At 39.8% G+C, this 16,434-nt stretch overlaps 1 protein-coding gene across 1 annotated transcript in view; it reads left to right on the forward strand.

Moving 5' to 3' along the window:
* Nucleotides 1-16,434, forward strand: part of eprs1 (glutamyl-prolyl-tRNA synthetase 1) — a 69,118-nt gene that overhangs the window by 1,883 nt on the left and 50,801 nt on the right. The window contains exons 2-9 of the mRNA XM_077240128.1: nucleotides 421-505; nucleotides 671-770; nucleotides 2,643-2,799; nucleotides 8,513-8,646; nucleotides 8,853-8,953; nucleotides 9,862-9,988; nucleotides 11,378-11,570; nucleotides 12,686-12,857. Coding sequence (XP_077096243.1) covers nucleotides 421-505; nucleotides 671-770; nucleotides 2,643-2,799; nucleotides 8,513-8,646; nucleotides 8,853-8,953; nucleotides 9,862-9,988; nucleotides 11,378-11,570; nucleotides 12,686-12,857 — 1,069 coding nt within the window. The remainder of the gene's footprint in view (nucleotides 1-420; nucleotides 506-670; nucleotides 771-2,642; nucleotides 2,800-8,512; nucleotides 8,647-8,852; nucleotides 8,954-9,861; nucleotides 9,989-11,377; nucleotides 11,571-12,685; nucleotides 12,858-16,434) is intronic.

Here is a 16,434-nt window from a genome sequence, read left to right on the forward strand (position 1 = left end):
ATAATACAGATTGTTCATAAAAGTTTATTAAGTGGCACTGAACTAGATGAATCACAGAAATGATTTGCACAGAATCTCTAGATGGACCAGTTTGGTCTTTTTGTTTTTGACGTCATCTCATAATGTAACCTTATGATAAAAGCAAGTTACATTTGAGGTTGGCCGTTATCTGCTCTCTCAACCCTTCACAATCATATAAAATGTGCAAAGTAATATTATTGTGACTAATTATTAATTGTTTCTAAATGCATTAGGTAATGTACATAAAAGGAGGGTAACAATGCAGTGTAAACAAGTTATTTTTATTGCAGTTTTTGAGAGTGTGTGGGCATTTATGTTCAGAATTATATGGCAATAATTTCAGTTTAGATCTGTGTTTGCATAAAGCGGGTACAGTAATTCTCTGTGATTCTCCTGTAGGGGCACTGTTGACTGCTGAACATGTGAAGGGCAGCGTCAATCTCTCTGTGAAGGAGGGCAAAGACACCACGCTCCGTGTCTCTGAGTGAGTATATGGCCTGTATGAGACTAGAAGTGCATGCTTTATGTATAATATAATCATTATAGTGTTTTATGGACACATTAGGAGGATACACGTACTCAATTTTTTATTTATACGCATCATTTCTGTCTAATTTTCCATTTCTCTCGTTCGGTGCGTCTCCTTCAGTGAGGTGCAGTTCAGTGACGTGAACTCCATCACCCGTTATCTTGCCCGAGTGGCTCCGGCATTGGGACTGTATGGTTCTAACATGATGGAGCAAACTGAGGTTAGATTTGGGAATCATATGGCGCTTTTCCATTACCAGTACGAGCTCGACTCGCGTTTCGCTCCATTTTCCATTACCAGTTAGGGCTAGACCCGGATATTCGAATATTCGTTCGGTTTGTTGGTATTCGATTTGAAAATGTGACATTCGTATATTCCTTTTTTTTTTCTTTTTTTTTTGCACACCTGGCATCCCCCTCGAAACGGTTCTCATTCGCGCTTGAATATGTTTTACACTATAAAATCTGGTGAAATATAATACTTAACATATAGCTTCGTTATATCTACTTAATAAATATATTTGCTGCTTCTTGGACTACTTAAAGTGTTCCTGCAACGGGAGTATTCTCTGACTAGAGCGCAGAACAGCGGAGTTTGTATGGACAGAAGTGCATGCGTGAGTTTGTATTTTGGGTTAAGCTGCGTTGCTTTGACATTGTGGAACATAGAATAATAGAAACAAAATGTATTAGCCTTTTTACCCTTATCAATCTAAATTAATCTACAGCTAAATATAGGAGACTGAGATTTTACTGGGACGTCACGTTTATTTTTCGTTTTTCTTTATTTAAATTTCGTTTTTCTTTATTTAAATTTCGTTTTTCTTTATTTAAATTTCGTTTTTCTTTATTTAAATTTCGTTTTTCTTTATTTAAATTTCGTTTTTCTTTATTTAAATTTCATTTTTATTTATTTAAATCTACCCTACTTTGTCAGTGAGGAAAAATACTAGACTACCTTATTAAAAATATTGCTTAAGTTAAAAGACGTGTGTGTGTGTGTGTGTGTGTGTGTGTGTGTGTGTGTGTGTGTGTGTGTTATATCACTAGCGCAGTGTCCGTTCTCGGAGCATATAAGCTCTGCATGCGTGAGGCGCGCCGCTTCTTTATTTAAATCTACCCTACTTTGTCAGTAATTTGTTAGTGAGAAAAATATTAGACTACCTTATTAAAAATATTGCTTAAGTTAACAGACCTGTGTGTGTTTTATATCACTAGTGCAGTGTCCATTCTCGGAGCATATAAGCTCTGCTCTCGTGAGGCGCTCGCGCATCCGGCTCGCGCTGTTCTGTAGTTTATTAAAAGTTTATTAATTCTGAACGTGATGGGTCTCGTCTGTCTATCTATATTGCACCAAATACGACACTGCACTCCCTTGTGAAGTCGTTTGGATGAACGGTTCTCGAAATAATCAAAATGCAACGGACAGACAGACATAGGCTATAGAGATTCCGAAGCCTCGAATATTCGATGTTCATTACTCCCGAAGCTTCGATGCTCAAAAAATGGTATTCGGACCAGCCCTATTACCAGTACCAGCTCGACTCGACTCGCTTTTCGCTCCGTTTTCCATTACAGATAGTACCTGGTCATCATAGCGACGCCGCAGGAACTACGCAACACACACCCGCTACCCACACACACACACACAGGACAATGGAGGAAATTGAGTGTGTGCTGTTTTTGATCCTCGGGATGTGGCTGTTTCTCACAGCAAGAAGACAAACGTTGTCTCAGGAGAGGCTGAGGGCAGCAAAACGAAACACTGCTGAAAAAAACAGCGCGTGCAATGATGACGCAGTGAATAGTGACGATTCTCTCTGACCAACCAGCAGTCTGCAGTGTTTTCACGCCACATTTTAGTATCGCCTCAGCTCGCTCAGAACCTCGCCGGAGGTGACATGAAAAAAAGTACCGAAAGCAGGTACAGGTACAACTTTTACACAGTGGAAAACCAAACAGAGTCGAGACGAGTCGAGCTGGTACTGTGTAGTGGAAAAGCACCAATATACTACCGTCCACTGGCTCTCTATAGCACATTACAATCATTTCATCGGTTAGCAGTGTTGTTGATTATGTTCTGTGTTTTGCAGGTTGATCACTGGCTGGAGTTCAGTGCCCGTCGTCTCGTCGGTCAGTCAGATCTGTCTTCTGCTCTGGCAGATCTGGATAAAGCTCTGGCACTGAGAACATTCCTGGTGGGTCACGGTGTGACACTGGCTGACCTCTGCATCTGGGCGGCTCTCAAAGGTCAGTCATTTAGCTATGAGATATATATATATATATACACATACATGCATGCATGCATACATAAATACATACACTACCGCTCAAAAGTTTGGGGTCAATACGCAAAAATGTATTTAAAAAAAAAGGAAGGACGCTTTAAATTGATCAAAAGTGACAGTAAAGACATTTATTATAATGCAAAATATTTCTTTTTTAATTAAATGCTTTTCTCTTGAACTTTCAAAGAATCCTGAAATAAATGAATCACGGTTTGAAGCAGCACAACTGATTTAAACTGTGATGATAATCATAAATGTTTCTTGAGCATCAAATCCTCATATTATAGTGATTTCTGAATGATCATGTGACACTGAAGACTGGAGTAATGATGCTGAAAATTCAGCTTTGATCACAGGAATAAATTACACTTTATTATATATTCACATAAAAAACAGATGTTTTACATTTTAATAATATTTCACAATATTACTGGGTTTGTTTTGTATTTTTAATCAAATAAATGCAGCCCTGGTGAGCAATCCTACGAACCCAAACTTTTGAATATATATGTACAAACACATACATACATGCATGCATACATAAATACATACATACACATATATATATATAGGGCTGGGCGATAAAACGATAACGATAATTATCGCGATATATTTTTTCTCGATAAAACGATATCAAGAGGTCGATTAATGTTCGATAATGTTTATGCGCAAAAAGGGGAAGGAAACTCGTTTGAACCGCGCGCCACACGGACCATTAATCCGCTCGGTTCAAAGTCCAAACGGCAGCGCAGCGCGAGCTCACAAGAACAGACGCGTTTACTCTGATCGGTCATAGTGAAGCGCTTCAATTCAGCGAAGAACACAAACGTCTAGTTTAAACCAGTTTAAAGGCAGATGAAACAGCACTGACTAAGACAAACAGGAGAAACACTGTGCGCAACGATACAGTCAGAATTAGGGATGGCGAAAACTAAAAATTTTCCTGACCGACCATCATTAGCCGGTTGAAACCGGTTAACCCATAAGTTTATAATATGCCACGCTATTTGAAATTACAGCCATTTCGAGCCGCGCCTGCAATTTCGCAACTCTGTCGCATCTCTCTCTGCCTCCCGCTCACACACACACACACACACACACACACACACACACACACACACACACACACACACACACACACACACACTGCCCCGGCGCCGCGCTTCCACTCACGTCACTTTTTTCACACCTGGAAACTTGTCGCTTTTCGGCGACAATCGCCGTTTTCTCGGCCAATTGGGTCATTTACGTGAATCGCGTAGAACCGGAGAGTTTTTTCTTTGAGGGGGGGTTAGGCCATTTTTCCTGCCGACCAAAATTTCATTCTTTCAAATGTAGGCGCGTTGGCGTGGTAAGCGCGCTCATAATCCGCCGGAGCCACCACAACATCGCCCAACATAAAATGGCAAACGTAATGCAAGCGGAACGAAACTGCTCGTTATTGTGTGGTTGACGGACCGTTTATCAGTTTGGACCAAAGCAGCGCGAGCCGAGCTTGATCAAGCGACACTGTTACTACACAGCGCTAAGAGATCAAGTAAAGGAATAATTAGAATTTGCCACAGAAGTAATAACATCGCTGCGAGATCTAGTGAGAAACATTCACATTTCTCCGTTATTAACGAATCAAACAGCACTGACGTGGAAACCAGGAAGAAACATTGTGCCATGAATGAACTATCCAGTGTCCACAGATCAGCAACATTCACCATGGATTTACTGTAGTAACACTAACCGCAACCATGGAAGTTTGGCAGGAATAGTAGGCTATAATGCCTTCAAGTAACATTACGTCGGTTTTATTTTGACATTATGAATACAATTGCTGCCCTCAAACTAATCTGAACTAAAATATGTTTGTTTATAACTACTACAATATTACATTTCATTTTTTCCAAAGAGCTGTTTTGTTTTATATGCTCCTAAGAAGAGTCAATTATAGCTCCAGAATTGCTCAAACTAAAACAAATATCATACTTTATGATGTTAGTTTTCATTTAAAAAAAGAATAAAAAAAATTAAATCAAGAAATTTACCAAAAACCTGGTAATAAGTAAATTCTAACAACATAGGTCTATTTAGATAAACAATCTGGCGAGCATGTTGTTTTAGGTTAATACAGCAAATTTCTGTCTAATAAAGCGCTCAGAAATGTGTGAGACCCCCCCCCCCCCTGCGCGACACTGTCACCTTTTTTACTCTGAGGAGTTTGCAGGTCTGTTTTTTAAAATCCCCTACAGCGCGAAACATGTGTTCCGCAAACGCGGCGCTGAGGACAGGGCCGGATTAAGAGTTCAGAGGCCCCTGGGCACAATGTCTTGTAGGCCCCCCCTTAGGCAGGCCAAATGTATATTTTGTCCAAGTACATTTTAATATGGGATTTACAGTTTTACTGACTTAAAAGGAATCTTGTTGTACTATGCTGGAGTAAAGCTCATAAATGGTCGTTCTTTCCCATAGGTATTTGTAAAACTATGTTGGGTGGACCTCTGTGCCTCTAGGGGGGTTCGGGGGCATGCTCCCCCACAAGAACATTTTGTACATTTTTAGGTTAAATGCATCAATCTCGTGCTCTTTGAGAGATCAAAATTAAGAGCTTCAACCCATGAACTGCTCGTTGAACAAAGAAAAAGCATTGATTTGTACCAGGAAAATAAAGAGGGCTCAAACATATTTTTAGTTATGAGAGTCTCAGTATACATTACATTATCGATGGTGTTTTAGGATGCCAAACAATTATTATAATAATGTAATAATGATTTATATAATTCTTCCTATGACGTAAAATCCATATAGCCTATAAATGTATATTAATGAAAATGAATATTTCAAAAGTATATTTTAGTCTACATTACACTATAATACAGGAAAATTAAAATACTTTTGTCCTAATTTCTTCACTTGCAAGAAATAAACCATTGAGCTTGTATTTAGGAGAAAACACCAGATAACCATGCTGATCGCGTGAGCAAAGAGCGGACTTTTCTTTAAATCACGCAGCACATACAGGATGCCTATTCTTAAAGTCTTGTGCTGTTTTATAAAGGCACAAAGCCATATCATGGTTTCGATTTTAGTTCGTTGGCAAAATATAACGCTAGAGACCTTTATGTTACGTAAGGTTATACATTTTACATCTCATAAGTGTTGGGAAAAGGGAGAAGAGAGAGTTCGGCAAAAGGCGGATTCGAACTCGGGTCGAGCGCATCAAAAACTGCTTTCTAGCACTTCATGCGCTACGACCTGCGCCACTGTAGCTATTCCGTGAAGGGCGTCTTTTTGCTAAAAAGACAGGCACTCAGTGCAAATATACGCTCCGTTATCTAAAATATTTGTTTTCTTCCCCTCGCTTGGGCCACAAGTGCGCATGGCGAACTTGCAATGAATACATTTTATCAGACCGGCCCTCGCGGCCTCGAAACACTACCGGCCCACCGGGGAAACTCCCGACTCTCCCGATTGCCAGTTGCCACTCCGCCCCTGGTGCCCAGGGCCCCTTAGATGTCGTGGGCCCCTGGGCAAGTGCCCAGTTGCCCTAATGGTTAATCCGGTCCTGGCTGAGGAGCTTGTATGTAATCGGAGGACAAATGGCTCCTTAGTGTTGAAATGGTTTGGGTACAAGGTGATCACGTTGAAAATAAAGGCGTTGGTCTAGCGTTAGAAGCTCATTTGAAACATTGCAGCGTCTCATTTAAGAAAATGACAGCTCCGAAGAGACTCCGCTTAGTTTGAGGTAACGTTAGTGCTAACAATAATAAAGAAAGATGATGATCATCATCATCACCTTATCTGTTACCACTGAAATGAAGATGTAATGTATTTCTACAGTATTACTACTGTATTTAAGCACTGTATCACACAAGTTGCAACTTACTGTATCATTATTTTTGGTGAAATGGTCCCACACACTACGTTTCTTTACCCTGGCTCTAACCTCCAGCGTTTAGCCTGTAGCCTTTACTTTTCGCAAACCTTGTGAGCGCGTGAACCCAAACGCTGTGACTCGCGCCAAATGTTTTTATTGGTTTATTAAGTACAAACAGGCGAGTTATGAAAAATTGAGTGTGAGGGATTTGTTCACTTCACACAAAAATATCTTCGAATAAGATGGCTAACTGTAGTAGCGTTTAGTCCACTGTCTATAATAGCCTAATTTAGAGATCACTTTTTTTTTAACCGACTACCGAAAACTTTGATCGATTAACGTTGTATTTAGGCTACAGTTTTTCATACAAATACCATAGAAACCATAAAGTTGCATTTTGCCATGTTAGTTGTGCTTTAGGCTATGCCTGGTTTTATCTGTGGTTATCATGATATAAATGCATGATACTGGATGACCAATGGTTCATTTTAATAAAACTCAAACAGTCAGAATATTACATTTTGCCAAATAAAAATGCGGTCATTACTTTTTTTTAACAGATGTTACTGTTTTTGTTAATGAACATAAATTTAACATAGTAGTATTAGCTTGAGTTAGGGTGCAGATTTACTGTCAACTCACTGTCAAATATGCGTTTCGAGACAAAACATGTAATATTAATATTGCAGCCTGCACTGCAAACTGTGCTGAAGATACGTGCCATCAAAGTCAGGCGACACAAACCTGTTTCAAGACTTGAAACAATATCCTCCATTAGCACATGCAGAAACTAAGAAATATATTTTTTAGGGCCGGGACTTTAACGCGTTAATTAAGATTAAACGCGTTAAACATTTTTCCGCACCGCAGAACGTTTCTCACTGGATGAGTTTCGGCGGACCGATTATACTGGAGCACCAACTAGCGTTCATGACTTCAGACAACAACAAACCACAGTGAACATGAACGAAGAAGCTGACGAGACCGCTTTGGTTGGCCCCGTGGTTGGAAGCGTCGATAAGAGCATGGTTGTGTGCAAGTTATGCAACAAGGAATTTGCATATCACCGCAGCACATCGGGCCTCAAGTATCACCTCAACGCAAAACATATAGCAGCTAGCGTGGACCTATAGGCTACCTGCATTTCTGAAATGTACTATATTTCTAAATATGCTATTGAACACTTAATGGCAAAAACTGCACTGGTCTGCTGGACTTGGTTGAACAAAAATAAACAATATTTTGTTGCTTAAGCTTATGTATTCAGTCCTTATTCAATGGTATACTAAAAATCCATGTGAAAAAAAATACTTCTCACTGTTCTCAGGTCAAATATTTATGCAATTAAAATTCGATTAATTTCGATTAATTAATTACAAAGCCTCTAATTAATTAGATTAATTTTTTTAATCGAGTCCCGGCCCTAATATTTTTCTATTCAGATATTTATTTTGTCAAGGAAAAATTACAAATGTTTGAATGTTCTACCTCAGATTTGTGAAATGTTCTCCTGTTTGGCAAGTGTTTGTCATGATATGTTCTGACAATAAGGAGTAGTTTAAAAAACAAAATTAACGCTCTGGTTTCTACAACTTTCACTTAGGTGCAAAAATCTCCCTTTAAACTTGAAAGAAATAAAGATTTGACATTTATCGCGATAATTATCGATATCGACTGATTTAAAAAAAAGTATCGTGATAATTTTTTTTGGCTATATCGCCCAGCCCTATATATATATATATATATAAATATACACACAGTTTCGATTCCAAAATCAAGACATCTTAACATTTTTGATAAATCTCAAAAGGAAATGGCGAGTCACAGGTCAAGCCAAGCTCCTATCCGCATATGTGCCGCTGGTTTTCGTTCCTGGGCTCTCAGGTGCCATTCAGCTCAGTGGGCAGTAAATGGGCCAGCAAGATTGCCAACAGCAAAGCCACTGTGAGTTTGTTACCAACCCAGAGATATGTTTTTGTCTTTCTGACAGACTACTGCCGTTTTATCTGTTCTTTTAAACAAAACATAAAGTTTGAAACAAGTCACATTTATGTTTTCAGCTAACATTTACTTTGAACATGGAACAACATACCTTTAAATGTTATTAAAGTTGTTAACTTGCATGATTTTTTTGCAAACTATGTTTTTAGCCTGTGGAGAAGGAAAAGAAGCAGGATCTGGGAAAGTTTGTGGAGCTCCCTGGTGCTGAGATGGGCAAAGTAATTGTGCGGTTTCCCCCTGAGGCTAGTGGGTAAGTAGCGTTAATGTACACAATGAAGGTCTTTCACAATACACTAGCGCTCAGAAGATTTTTTATTTTTGCTCACCAACGCTGCATTTATAGGCTAGATGCACAAGATGTGAGCTTCGGGATGCGAGTGTTGCATGTTTACTTCCACTTATACTCTTCCCGTATTAGCAATGTTTGCATTTTCTGTAAGGAGACTATAATAGGCTAGTTGCACGTGGCCGCCATGTTGGATTTCCGATCAGCGAGTGTGCGGATAGACACTTCCGGTTTCGCTTTACGCCCGGTGCAGGGAGCCGGAGAAAGCCGAAAATTATCTCTTATAGTCGTTTATAGAATCAATTATCTCATTTAAAATACTACTGAGATATATTACTATCACACGGGCAAATGGCAATTAATTGCATGGATGCAAAGTCAGATTAATGAATGAAATACAACTGTTCACGAACAGAAGATTGTCTTGGACTCATGCTGCATACTCAATGAGAATAATGCAATGCCTACTGTAAGAGTTACAACTAGTTGTATATCAGTTCTTGATTTCTAACATTATTCTATCCACAGACATTTACATCAATAGTCTGGCGTTATCATTTATTTGCTTTTGGTGAACTGTGGAGTGGGTAAAACTGTGTTTAATGGCAGGCTAGCAGATACCGTTGACTCGCGCTAGCCTAGCACCGGTGAACTATGACACTGGAAGGACTGGATGAACATTTTTGAAAACTGATAAATAAAACCCAGGCTAACTTGGAAATGAGGTCCGATGTCCAAAATCCTGAACCAGCCCTTTAAGAAATAATTTTTTGAAAAGAATAAATTTCTTTCAACAAAAAAAGCTACTTGTTCTAAATCTTTGAAAGGTAGTGTTCGATTAGTCTCTCTAAATGACTCTTTCCATCTCTCAGATACCTACACATCGGTCATGCCAAGGCAGCTCTACTCAACCAGCACTACCAGGTCAATTTCAAGGGCAAGCTCATCATGCGTTTTGATGACACGAACCCTGAGAAGGAGAAAGAGGACTTTGAGAAGGTATTGTGCCTCGTTTCATACACTATTATTGCCCATATCCGCTATAAATGGCCCATATCCTCCCCCCTCACTAATTAACACTGTATTTAAACTAAACCTGCGTCTTTGGCATGGGCACCAAGGCTCAATACATGTATATACATGCAACTTTACTAGGGGTGTAACGATATTCAAACCGAACCGAAAAACGCAATACAGAACCCACGATACGTATCGCGATTCTCTCATGGCGTCCCGAACAGGCCCCGCCCCCTGATGCCCCGCCCCCTGATGCCCCGCCCAGCCCTGGGTCATCGGACCTCATGTCTTGTGTACACAACAAACTCAGTTTTGTAGCCTACCATCATTAACACCATATAATAGCAAGCTCCGTGTTTTGTTACTTTCGATAATAAGCAAGGTGTAATCTTTCAAATTCTGTCTATTTGATCACGAAATTCAAACAATAAATGCCGTTTTGGCGCTCTTTGCTGTGGCGTGACAGATCGCTGTACTAGCTCCTCATTTCAAGCGCGAGTAAACACGATCATCTCTTCCTCAGTTACAGAATAAACATGAATGGACACCTGAAGGTATGCTGAAAGATGGGGCTTACATGCGCTTCATGAGGCACACGCGCACATTTGCGCACACACACGTAAGATCGCTCTCTGCCGTGCGCGCGCTACACGAAGCTCGCAAGCTCTACATTGCGGGAGATTTGAACTTATTTGCGGGCATCAGGGAGCCGCTATCAAGACGCGGGAGACTCCTGGAACTTCCGGGAGACTTGGGATATCTGTGAACGCGTACCTCTCTGTCCAATCATCTTTGAAAACTCTATTTTCTTCATCAACTTTTCTTTTCCTGGACAATGACATCCTCCACACCCATTCAAACGCTTACTGCGGTGAAGTGTCGCTTGCGCCCGATTACGTCACACGATTACGTCACACGCACATGATTTTAACATGCGTTTATCAAAGTAGGAAATCCACACTTTTAATCCCTTACACACAATTAGTGCTCTTGAAATACGAAATGGAGGCGGGTCCGGATTGAATTCCCTCCGGATCCGGACCAGAGTCCGGACTTTGAGAAGTACTGGTTTACAGCATTAGCAGATTTTTTTTTTATCCTTGCGAAACGTTTAATTCTAATTCAATTAATTTAAAGATAAAGAGACAATTTTTTCATTAATCCACTGTTTTAAAAAAAAAAGAAGCAATTTTAGCTTTCTAAACCCCACCCCACCGAACCGAGACGTCTAAACCGTAGGAAGAACCGAACGGTCAGTTTTGTGTATCGATAAACCCCTAAACTTTACACTATAAATGTAACAAATTATTATTAACTTCCAAATCATTATTTTTAGACACCCCTAGCTAAGCTAACACCTTTTTTCTGCAGGTCATCTTGGAAGACGTGGCCATGCTACAGATCAAACCAGACCAGTTCACCTACACAAGCGATCACTTCCCCACTATCCTGCGTATGGGGGAGAAACTTCTACAGGAGGGCAAGGCCTACATAGATGACACTCCTCCAGACCTCATGAAACAAGAACGGGAGCAAAGGGTCGAGTCTCACAACCGCAACAACTGTGAGCATCACCCGTACTGGGGCCGGTTGTATAAACATAGACATTATCAGTCCCTCCAGGATTGCACAATTTTTGTTTGTGATTTTTGCTATCAAAATGACTGATTTTGTGGTGGTAATTTCCAGAAATTTGTGAATTTTTTTTTGATTTTTATCATTTATAATTAGGACGTCTCATTTACAATAATAGTATTATGTCAGATGCACAATAGTCATACATGACACAAATCACAAAAAAATGCATAAAACTTGTTTATTTTGTTTAATCAAATTTTTTTTTTTAAATTGTGCAGTATTATTGTTGCTTGATTAACATCAACAACACTGACAACATCAGGTCAATTAGGTTACTGTCACTTTAAGACCTTATACACTAATGACAAACGTCCCAATCAGTTATTACTGATTGTTTTACGTAAATACTCGCCAAGATTAATATTTTGAAGTAATTGTAGCTATGTGTATTTGTTAAAGCGCTAGAAAGAGAATTCAATACTCTAACGCTGACAGGCGGTGACACGCAGTCAGTCACACACACACACACACACACACACACACACACACACACACACACACACACACACACACACACACACACACACACACACACACACACACACACACACACTGCAGTCAGAGACAGATTGTCACTACACTGGCTGCAATTAGTTCTCTTTCACGGTATACTGCGCTTTTAATAATTCTTTTTAGTACCATTGAGCATATCATATATTTTGTTATGTCATTCAATCATGTTAAACGCGTAGCCTACTGCCCGATGAAAACCTTGGCGCTTATGTGAGAGGGCAGGTGAGACATTTTCTTTCACCATGTTTCTGACAGACATCACGCGTGCGCAACATCTGTATCCACGTAAAAAGGCATTGAAACGATATCAGTTTTACTTTTTGGTATTAAATTAGGCTAATCTATGTTTTTATGTAACTGATTAAAAAAAAAGCTTTGAACAGTCTTAAAGAAAAAAAATTGGTGTCTAACTTGTAAGACTATTCTTAGCGGTTTATGCAACCGGCCCCTGGACTTATTAAATGTCTTCATCACAGGAAATGTAATTTGAGGTATGATAATGAACATGTTGTGTCCGTCTCTCCTCAGCGGTGGAGAAGAACATGCAGATGTGGGAGGAGATGAAGAAAGGCACAGAGCTTGGCCAGACCTGCTGCATGAGAGCGAAGATTGACATGAATTCCAACAACGGCTGCATGCGTGACCCAACACTGTACCGCTGCAAGAACACTCCTCATCCTCGCACCGGCTACACTTACAAGTGAGTGGACATCATACTAGTGTTATTTGCATACTAGCTATCTTGGTCTTATCAAACGTCGGTTTTAGGCCTTGTTCACACTGCAGGGGCTTAATCCTCAATTCCGATTTTTTTAAAAATCAGATTTTTCTGCAAGGCCGTTCACATTTCGAATTAAATGCGACCTTTTGTGATCTCCTGTGTGAACGTGAACTCGAAATGACCCAGAAGTGACCCGCATGCGCAGAAGAGTACTCAACGGTCAACGACGTCTAGGGCCGAAACGATTCCTCGAGTTACTCGAGTACAAAAATTTCTCGAGGCAAAAACTCTGCCTCGAAGCCTCGTTAAATTCCCGTGACGGGCACTATACGCGCGGCGGAGGGATTTGATTGTTTCACACGGACCGTTTATTCACACGGACCTGTTCAGGAAGCATATATTTTGAATTTAGTTGGCGCGATGGCGGAGAATAAATATGTAAATAAATGGCAGAAATTGTCTAAAGTGTGGGATCTTTACACACTTAATTCACTTGATACACTTAACTCGCTGAAACAAGGTAACGTAGTCTAAGCCTATTGATGTTCGCTGATTTTAATCCCGTACTGTATTTGTAGCGATGTCGTGATGCGGTTTGACTAGATATGATTTTTAGCTTTGATGACATTTTTAAGTAGTAAACGTAACTATCACGTTCAATTGCAAGAGAGTATAGCCTAAAAAAAGAACCCCTTCACACACACACACACACACACACACACACACACACACACACACACACACACACACACACACACGCCAGTCAGACCAATTGCATCAATGCATCACATATGCTTAAACTTTTATATAGCCACGCAACAATAATTTCAGCATGCATTCACTGTACACACCGCGACGTGATGGAGGAACAAATATTGTATTGCAGTCTTTGCGAGACCTTGTTTGTATTTCACGTCTGCCAAATAGTTACAGACAACAACAAAAAAATAAAGTCACCAGCCTGTTGGTTTTTAATAAAGATTCAGAGTACTAATTTTTCAGTTAAAACGCACGGGGGAAAAGTGCGTCAGCTTTTACTGCGTGTTCAACAATAAGTCACGTTCCAGCTCTTCTTCAGCGTTAAACTACCAGAATACACAAATATGCTTAGATGCTTAGAGTGGTTATATTATAACATCTTAAAGGAAAATTCACATATGAGATAGCTTTATAACTTGCATACTATATAACTTATAGTATATAACTTATAACAGCTTTAACTGAAATAGACACAAGTTTAATATAACTATTCTGTTAATAAAACACACACACAATAAAATATCCGATTACTCGATTAATCGATCGATTAAGTGCTAGATTAATCGATTACAAAAAGAATCGATAGCTGCAGCCCTAACGACGTCAATTGTTGTTTGCGGAAGTAGCTAAACATGGCCTGAAAGGTAGCCTAGAAATCTAGACGCACCCTAGCGGCAGCAAAAATTATTTTGCTGAAAGTGTGGTCTAGCAACTCTCCATAGGCTTTTGAGCTGGGAAAACCAAACTCTGGTCTGGCCAATCACATCGTGTATAGAGTAGGTGGGCGGGCTTAACATAATGACGGCAGCGTTGTGACGGTTCCGCGTGATTTCCATAGGGTGATTTCCCTGCTACTTGAAAAGAAAGTAGATGCAGCTGGTCTTTCGAATCGGCTTTGGCCGCGACTCTGGATGATTTGGAGTTAAGAGAACGTCACTTAAGTCATTCTTAAAAAAGGAAGATGTGTTCGGCGTTTTGACGACCGGATACGGCAAAAGTTTAATATATCAACTAGCTCCACTGGTGGAAAAACGCATGGGACTCACTCAGCCACAGCCGTCTTTTTCCTCTGGTTGGTTGTAGCGCTGTCCTATTGCGTGAAGAGGGAATTTGAAAGACAACTGTTTATCCCGCCCATCGGATTGAGGTATGCCAATTCCCAGAGTTCCCAGACCTAACAACTTGATAGGTCTGGCTCCGCCAGGCTACCTGAATAGAGCTGTCCCCCCAAATATTAATTAAATCAGAACCCTCGCTTCCCTTCCATTGACTGGTCTCAGCATCGTCCGCCAGTTGTTGTTTATCTTCTCATTCCCGCCTACTTCAACGCAGAATTATGACGTTTGTCGCATATCAATGACGTGCGGGTCGGATACATGTGACCTGGCCGTTCAGATTGAAGTCGCATTTAAAAAGATCGGATACATATCGGATTTGGACCACATACCCAAGTGGCCTGGGTCGCATTTGAAAAGATCGGATCTGTGTCGTTCAGACTGTCATGAAAAAATCAGATGCAGGCCGCATAGGGGCAAAAAAATCGGAATTGGGTCGCTTCAGCTAGGGCTGTGCAATTCATCGAATTTCAATTTCGATTTTGGCTCCAAACGATCTCCAAAATAGTACAATCGAGTAAAAACGATTATTTTGCCATGTTCTGTTTCGCAAGAACACTCTTATTTTGTCTTGTGTCACGCGCACATCCATCCCTCCCAAAGCCATAAACTCTTTCAGCCTATACAGTCATAAATTGCAAGCACAATAAACTTCACAATAACAATTGGCTAATTTAATATAGACTGGAGTGAGACCAAAGACGTCTCTCGAGCTGTCGCGATCTCTTTCTGCTCGATCACTGTAGCGCCTCAGTTAAAGCGAACGGCAGCGCGCGCACATGACCTGATCATCTGTTCCGCTTTACAGCACGAAACGCATCGAGAATGAACACAGGGAGCGACATTAACGCTTGTCCGGGAATAGGGGATTTTTAAGTTACAAGTGAAAGAGAGTTTTACTTGCCCGACCGATCGAAACGCGAGATGGTTTTGATCTTATACAGTCAGTGTAAACAGAGATCGGTAACGGATAGTTTCTGGAAGCTGTGCTGTCTATTTGTGAGAGGCATTAGTGGAGAAATCAAAACAAATGAGCCTAACAGCTCACACAAAAAACTCACAGAAGAAACATACTGAGATAGAAACGTTGAGTTTTTTTTATTTATAATATATGATTTAGTTAAGTAACATAACACGACTAAGAGCTGTTCTATAATATCACGATTGCGAATGTTACATTGAATTTATAGTTTAATAAACAAGTAGCCTAATTTATATGTAGTAACTTACATTTTAGACGCAGTATTGACTGGTTTTGTTCTATTTCACCGACGAAAATAGAAGAAAAGTTACTGAATGATTCATTATTTTGGACGAATCGTTTTAATGAATGACTCGATTCATTTATTAAGGCGGTCACTTGTTGCCACCTATTGATTTATTATTTAAAGGTATCATTGATTTTATCTTTTATTTCATTATTTGTTTAAACATTAATCTCATAATATTTTTACAGTTGTAATTATGCAGTGTAAATTAATTTAATGGATAACAGCCCTTTTTATTAAAACTGAATTTGATCAAATGTAAGAATTTGACAAAACATATTTACTAAGGTTTAATAAATTGTCCTTTATTAAGGTAAATAATGCCCTGGTGACCCCCTTCAACAAATGAATTTTTCAAACATGTCACCTTTTTCACCACTTGTGAGTTTGCAGGTCTGTTTAATAGTTCAAAAA

This window comes from Siphateles boraxobius, unplaced genomic scaffold (genome assembly GCF_051911475.1).
Source record: "Siphateles boraxobius isolate OS27281-9 unplaced genomic scaffold, OSU_SipBor_1 22, whole genome shotgun sequence".
Taxonomy (NCBI): Eukaryota; Metazoa; Chordata; class Actinopteri; order Cypriniformes; family Leuciscidae; genus Siphateles; species Siphateles boraxobius.